The 6,862-nt window shown below is 42.2% G+C and overlaps 2 protein-coding genes across 2 annotated transcripts; one reads left to right on the top strand and one right to left on the bottom strand.

Moving 5' to 3' along the window:
- Positions 1-2,804: 2,804 nt before the first annotated feature.
- Positions 2,805-4,339, bottom strand: LOC118756065 (atypical kinase COQ8A, mitochondrial-like). Its single transcript, XM_036490859.1, has 2 exons — positions 4,323-4,339; positions 2,805-4,224 (listed from the first exon to the last, which is right to left on the bottom strand). Exons 1-2 carry the CDS (start codon positions 4,337-4,339, stop codon positions 3,039-3,041), a joined length of 1,203 nt encoding a protein of 400 aa, XP_036346752.1. The 3' UTR covers positions 2,805-3,038.
- LOC118756066 (DNA replication licensing factor Mcm2-like) lies at positions 4,338-5,743 on the top strand (the record flags this gene model as incomplete). The annotated part of the gene is made up of 3 exons (XM_036490860.1): positions 4,338-5,375; positions 5,422-5,473; positions 5,635-5,743. Coding segments are annotated over exons 1-3 (1,199 nt in total), but the record flags the coding sequence as incomplete, so codon positions are not given.
- Positions 5,744-6,862: the final 1,119 nt, after the last annotated feature.

Below are 6,862 nucleotides of genomic sequence, written 5' to 3'. Positions count from 1 at the left end.
GGTGCATTATATTTGGAAATATTTAGGCTTAAGGCCTAAACATCCCGTCCCCTTGCGGTAAGCAACATCTAAATATCGGCCGCGTTTCAGCTACCAAGCGCACATGGTTTTTACAAACAAATGTTTTCTATGTCTTGATGTTAATGATCAAATCAGGCAGCAGCGTCGGCATTCATTAAGGTAGAGTTCGTCCTTCCTTTATGGAGTGCTACTGCAGATGTAAATATAAGTGGTAATTAAGGAAATGTACGTGGTTACTTTTTCAAATGCACTTTATTTAAATTCATTATTTTATTTCACTTTAGAGTATGATAATTTAGATGTAATGTATGTATGTAAAAAAAGGAAAGTTACGCTCTAGAGACCCCGGACAGCACCCAACCAAATATGGTGCTTTGGGCGAGCAGTGGTCCAAATGTTGTGGGCAGTGTCCCAGGTAATAAAATATCTGCGTAAACGTCGGTTCCCAGGATCACGCGTATCGGTGCGGACGCATAAAAGCGAGGGTCCGCTAAGCGTATATGCGCGTACGGCTCAGCCACTGAGGCATCCACATTGCTAGATGGGCTTATTCTGCTAAAATTGGGTAGCGCAATAGCGTGAGTTGCTACCCGTTTATTTTGCCCATATTTTCCCCGTAAGCATAACAGACAACCTCTTTCTCCGCTAACGCGCGTCTCGTCCAGGCGCAACTCTCGGGCTAAGTCAAGTGATATTATAGTTCGAGGGGAACATACGTCGACAAGCGCGCGGATCAAATGTAGGCGCCCTCCAGCTTCTACTTTAACGACTGCAGTCGGAGCGATAGCGATCATTGGTTGAAGTGTTGGCGCAGCTATGGTATGGTGACCCAAGATTCCGTTTCGGAACGTACGTCGTTTCGATAGCTGGTGAGGCCGAGTCGCCAGTCTACCTTCCTTTTGTGTGCGTCGAGAGGACTTGCGTCTGGGATTACGCAGGCGGAAAGGCCTGGTTTCCGCTCCACGTAACCGGTTCCGCTCGTGCTGCAATAGGGGTCGAGAGGCCGAGTCTCCGCTACATCGCCTGAAAGTGCACATTCTTCGGTATCTGGACGGAAAGGCCGCGTTTCCGTTCCAGAATCGGACGCAAGTAGCGAGATTACACCATCGGAATTTTCTTCTTCCTCCTCCACCTGTTGGGCCCATGACTTTTTCGATGTGCTGGGTTCATCCTCGAAATGTAGTGTCGAGTGGTGCTTTTCGCTCACGCAGTCTTTTAATTCGTGATTCATCGCGAGGCAATTAGCGCAGTAGCGTCCTAGTAAGGCCTCACGCAATCTTTCCTCTGGCGACTTCGCACGATACAAAGGGCAAAGCCTGATCGGATGATTTGCGTCGCATAGGCGACATGGTTGCGGATAGCGATGGGCGCGCTGTTCGGCCCTTTTCCTCATTGCGGCAAATTGAGACATCGTTTCCTCTGAAATTGTGTCGATACTTTACGTTGGTTCGAGTTTTACGCTTGATATGAGTTGTTGGGTGGCGAGTGTATCGACATTGGCTAATTACATTAAGGGCATAACTATTTCACTGATGCATAAGAACAGTTTGGTTTGTGTAAATGGGTTTATCATTCGTACGGCGCAAACTGACTCGTATAAATTATGTATAAGGCAAGATTTCGACCCACAAAGAAATGAAAAGTGGATCGCACAAATGCCATACATTCCATTGAGCAGGAATGCCTTGGCAAAGTTAAATTTTTATTACATCGAAAATTGTAAATTGCCTTTATGATGTTTGGAAGTGCCAATATTAAGTGAAAAAGATCATTTCCGTTGATGACTTGATCTACTAATATTCGTAATTAGAGTTCAACTTCGTTGCATGAAGTTGTCGAAAACGTATTACTCTACATTTGGAGAGTTTTTAGCCATTCTCGCAACCCTACAACTAGTCTGCCACCCAAAAAAAAAAGGTTTGGATGCCACTGTAGGCGATACTCGTCTAAAAACAGGGTAGCTCATATGCAGCAGAATACATAAGTTTAATTTCAAATTTTATTACAAAATGTCTTATTCCATTTTGAATTTTACATAAAAATATGTGAAATATTTATAAAAGGTTAGTGCATTGATATGGGCTTATGACAATGCATCTTTTTTTTTTACATTTTTATCCCAACAATAAAATATATTTACGGTACTATATGCTTTGTTGCAGAAACATCTTTACTGACTCGAAATATATTGTCATAATTCAAGTGGTGGTAAAAAATTCAAGAGTTGAAAGCCGCAGTAGAAAATTCAATTTCGCTAAGAAGTGTAGTAGATCTACTGCCATTGCAGTAAGTTCCGAACGCTGACCGACATACTACGTTCACTTTGTGGAATGCATGTATGTACATTGGTACAATTGTCAGAAACCATTCAAGGCGAATTTATACAATGGAAAACCGCATACATACATACAAGGTGAAATGATATTTCTTCATTGAAAAAAAAAACAAAATGCAGAATGAATTCAATGGAAATCCGTATACATACACGGCGAATTCATATCTCATTTCAATTATATTTTTCTGGCACGCAGCGGTTGTGTAATCTTAAGGTTAGGTGAGTATGCGTAAAATATCGTATTATATAGCTATGTTTGAATGTAATTTTTTCTTAATTACAGGATGTTGCTGGGCATAGTTTCTGCTGGTGTTATTTTTCGGCAAATAACACCAACATCGAGGGACTTAATCGACTTACTTGGAGAAAGCTGCTGAAGGTGAAATGGAAGACGCGGAAATGATTGAATCGATAGAAAATTTGGAAGATACTAAAGGCCATTCTACAAAAGAATGGGTTAGTATGCTTGGACCACGAACAGAAATCGCCAATCGCTTTCAGTCTTTTTGCGCACCTTTGAAGTGATTAAAAAAAACAGCAAGGCGATCGTATTATAAAGGCAACGTATGTATATCTATATATTGAAATACATAAGTGCATATAAAATATATTTTTATATGCATTTTTCTAAAGTAAACATTTCTTCCTGTATATATACCTAACAGTTTGTGCCTTTCCAATATTACTCCTTGAACTTCTGAATAACAATTTCATCATAGTACGGCCGACAATTAAGTCGTACATTTAGGCGTGAGCACAGCAAAAATATACCAGATAATTTGCGATGTATGGAATAGATTTCCTCTGGCGGTGGACAAAGGCGATGTGCGACCATTGTGGGTACTAAATGTGCAATGCGTTCGGTGGTGTTCTGCCGGCCGGAATCAAAATCACCATCAAAGCGAAATATTTCGCCAAGTATCATAACAGCATCCACATGCGCCTCTTCCATTTGCTTGGTTTCATAACCTGTGAGAAAACCCATTTCGCGTGACATGCGCAAGACACCTTCACGATTATTCTCTGCAGCGTGCATTATTACCTGCCGATAATTACGTATGAATTGCTTTTGATAAAAACGCGTTGAACCAAAATCAATTAACATTAGTCTCTTGGTATCAACATCATAAAGGAAATTCGACCAATTCGGATCGGTTTGCATGCATTCCAACTCGAACAGCTCACGCAAGCACAACTTGAGTATAGACGAAGCAATTTGATGGCGATGCTCATAGCTTAAATCGAAGCACTTGTCCAATGGTACACCTGGCACTAATTCTGTAGTCAGTACGCTGCTTGTGGTCAATTCTTTAATGACCTTCGGTACATAGTACTCGTGATAAGGTGCAATCATCTGCTTAAATTGATCTGTATATTCAGCTTCACGTGTATAATCTACTTCCCAATTTAGTTCACGTTTGGCCACCTTGACCACATTGTCAATAAAGAAGCCGTGCGGAAAGACATCCCATACTTTGAGCATGCCTACTAAATTATCAATATCACTTTCGATGCTTTGCGCAACGCCAGGATATTGAATTTTTATAGCCACATGCATGCCATCTTTCAATGTAGCGCGATGTACCTGCCCAATGGAAGCCGCCGCAAATGGTTTCTCATCGAAACTTTCCAAAAGATTACGCCAATCGGCGCCCAATTGTGTGATCATTACGCGCTCTACTTGCCAATCGGGCATATAGTCGGCCGCCTGGCGTACACGTTCAAAAGCTTTAGCCAGCTGCGGTGACACCACCTTAGAATCCTGTATACTTAGTATTTGGCCGATTTTCAATGCTGCACCTTTGTTGATGAACGTGGTATGTACACATACCGGGACCGTATTCGACGCATGTGCGAACAGAATAAATCTTCATTTGTTGTATCCTACACGGATTTGGCAAATAAAGAGCATGTACTTGCGTACTTCCTACCTGAAGCACCTTTTCAAATGCTAGAAATCTTCGACAAGGTGGCTAAAGACATGGTCTTATCAATATTTCCAACATATGAACGTGTTACAACAGAAATTCATGTTCGTATATCAGAATTGCCTCTTATAGAAGAGTTACGGACTTTCCGGAAACTCCATCTGAACCAGCTGGTGCGTACTTTGGGCGTGGTAACAGCTACAACGGGTGTGTTACCTCAACTTTCAGTCATCAAATACGATTGTGTGAAGTGTGGCTACGTTTTGGGGCCCTTTGTACAGTCACAGAATACAGAAGTTAAACCTGGCTCCTGTCCTGAGTGTCAAAGTGCCGGCCCCTTTTCGATTAATATGGAACATCCATTATATCGGAATTACCAGAAGATTACCTTACAGGAATCTCCTGGTCGCATTCCCGCTGGTCGGATTCCGCGTAGTAAGGACGTAATTCTTTTAGCGGATCTTTGTGACTTATGCAAGCCGGGTGATGAGTTAGAAGTTACTGGTATTTACACAAACAACTCTGATGGTTCGCTAAACACTGAGCAAGGGTTTCCGGTTTTCGCCACCGTCATTATTGCGAATCATATCGTTGTGAAGGACAGCAAACAAGTAGTACAATCGCTTACGGACGAAGACATCGCTACCATTCAGAAGTTGAGTAAAGATCCTCGGATTGCAGAAAGAATAATAGCTTCAATGGCCCCATCCATATATGGCCACGACTATATTAAACGCGCACTTGCGCTGGCTCTATTTGGTGGAGAGTCTAAAAACCCCGGTGATAAACACAAAGTTAGAGGCGACATAAACTTACTTATATGCGGCGACCCAGGAACGGCAAAATCTCAGTTTCTTAAGTACACGGAAAAAATAGCGCCACGTGCAGTTTTCACGACCGGACAAGGGGCCAGTGCTGTAGGCTTGACTGCTTATGTTCGTCGAAATCCAATATCGCGTGAATGGACTTTAGAGGCAGGCGCCCTGGTACTGGCGGATCAAGGTGTATGTCTTATTGATGAGTTTGACAAAATGAACGATCAGGATCGGATTCACGAGGCCATGGAGCAGCAATCGATTTCCATATCAAAAGCTGGTATTGTGACGTCTCTACAAGCACGATGTACTGTTATTGCAGCTTCTAATCCGATCGGCGGCAAATAACACCAACATCGAGGGACTTAATCGAAGTAAGTACCCGATTAATTTGCTGGCTTTTCTGGGTAAACAGATTTTCCAAATTGCTGCCTTTTCATTGATTGACTAAGCAACGCCATAGTGAGTTATTCAATACCTACTTTTTGTTGTTAACCGTTTATTCGAGGCCTAATTGGTTTTTGTTTTTTATCAGGGATTGCTGGCATAACGACATGCTGCGTATCGTGCGATTACGAACAACAAAACACAAACAAAAAGAAGCTGATTGTCACCGAACCGAACCCTTTTGGAGCCGAAGATATGTGAGTTTTTAAATATTTTTTTTGTATTATTTTAAATTGTTCCTTTCGGGCGGGTCTTACACTATAAACTGCCTACACAGTTTATGCAATCTCTTCCAAATAAAGCGGATAGAAAACCAGCAAGCTTGAGAGGTTGAAGATTTTGAAACAAAAAAAACATATCGGTTTAAACTTGCTAGTTTTCTACTGTTTGCTTTTATTCTGAGGCGGAGTAGTTCGCTACTTCTGCAGTTATTTTAATTATGGATTCAGATCTGAGGATGGTCGTTTTTGTATAGCCAGATCAACCCGGGGTAACTCGGGTAAGAACCATCACGCCAAATACAAAAAAAAAACTCAAAATATACTCCATGGTACTAAAAACAAGTTATCTCAAAAAAGGTTAGACATGGAATCCCTCCTACTACCTAGAAGTGGTATGTTGTGGTAAAAGGAAGTGGAATGTAGTAAAGTGGTGAGGGGTAATTTATGAGGCGGTTGTTGGCTCCGAGTTTCCATCGTTGTATGGCGGGAGTAGAACCAACTTCACCAGTGGTCTTGTGACTTGACCTTTCTCCGTCGAGATGTCCACTACTCGTACTCTGCTGTCGGCACCAGGGTGTACGTTGACAACTCGTCCTAACCTCCACTCAGTGGGGGTTAAGTTGTCTTCCTTGATGACGACCAGATCACCAGGTTTGATATTTTCTTTGGGATGCTTCCACTTAATGCGTTTTTGAAGTTCGGTTAGGTACTCTGTTTTCCATCGCCTACAGAAAGTTTGATTCAGTGCTTTGAGTTTTTGCCACCGATTCACTATGGAGGCAGGAGTTTCATTAACGTCTAATTCTGGTGGGGCTAGAAGATGTCCACCGATGAGAAAATGGCCTGGAGTAAGCGGCTCCAGGTCAGTAGGGTTATTTGAAGAGGGACTCAGTGGCCGTGAATTGAGGCACGCCTCAATACGGCATAAAAGAGTACTAAGCTCTTCAAAGGTGTATTTGTGGGAGGACGCCATTTTTCTAAAGTAGCTTTTGAAGCTCTTTACGCCCGCTTCCCACAGTCCTCCCATGTGAGGCGCTGCAGCGGGTATAAAATGCCACGTCAGCATTTGATGATTGTATTTCGAGATAGTTTTTT

This window comes from Rhagoletis pomonella, unplaced genomic scaffold (genome assembly GCF_013731165.1).
Source record: "Rhagoletis pomonella isolate Grant_MI unplaced genomic scaffold, Rhpom_1.0 Rhpom_scaffold_08615, whole genome shotgun sequence".
NCBI lineage: Eukaryota > Metazoa > Arthropoda > Insecta > Diptera > Tephritidae > Rhagoletis > Rhagoletis pomonella.
The sequence above is the reverse complement of the archived record's forward strand: the minus strand, read 5'-3'. Positions and strand labels throughout refer to the sequence as shown.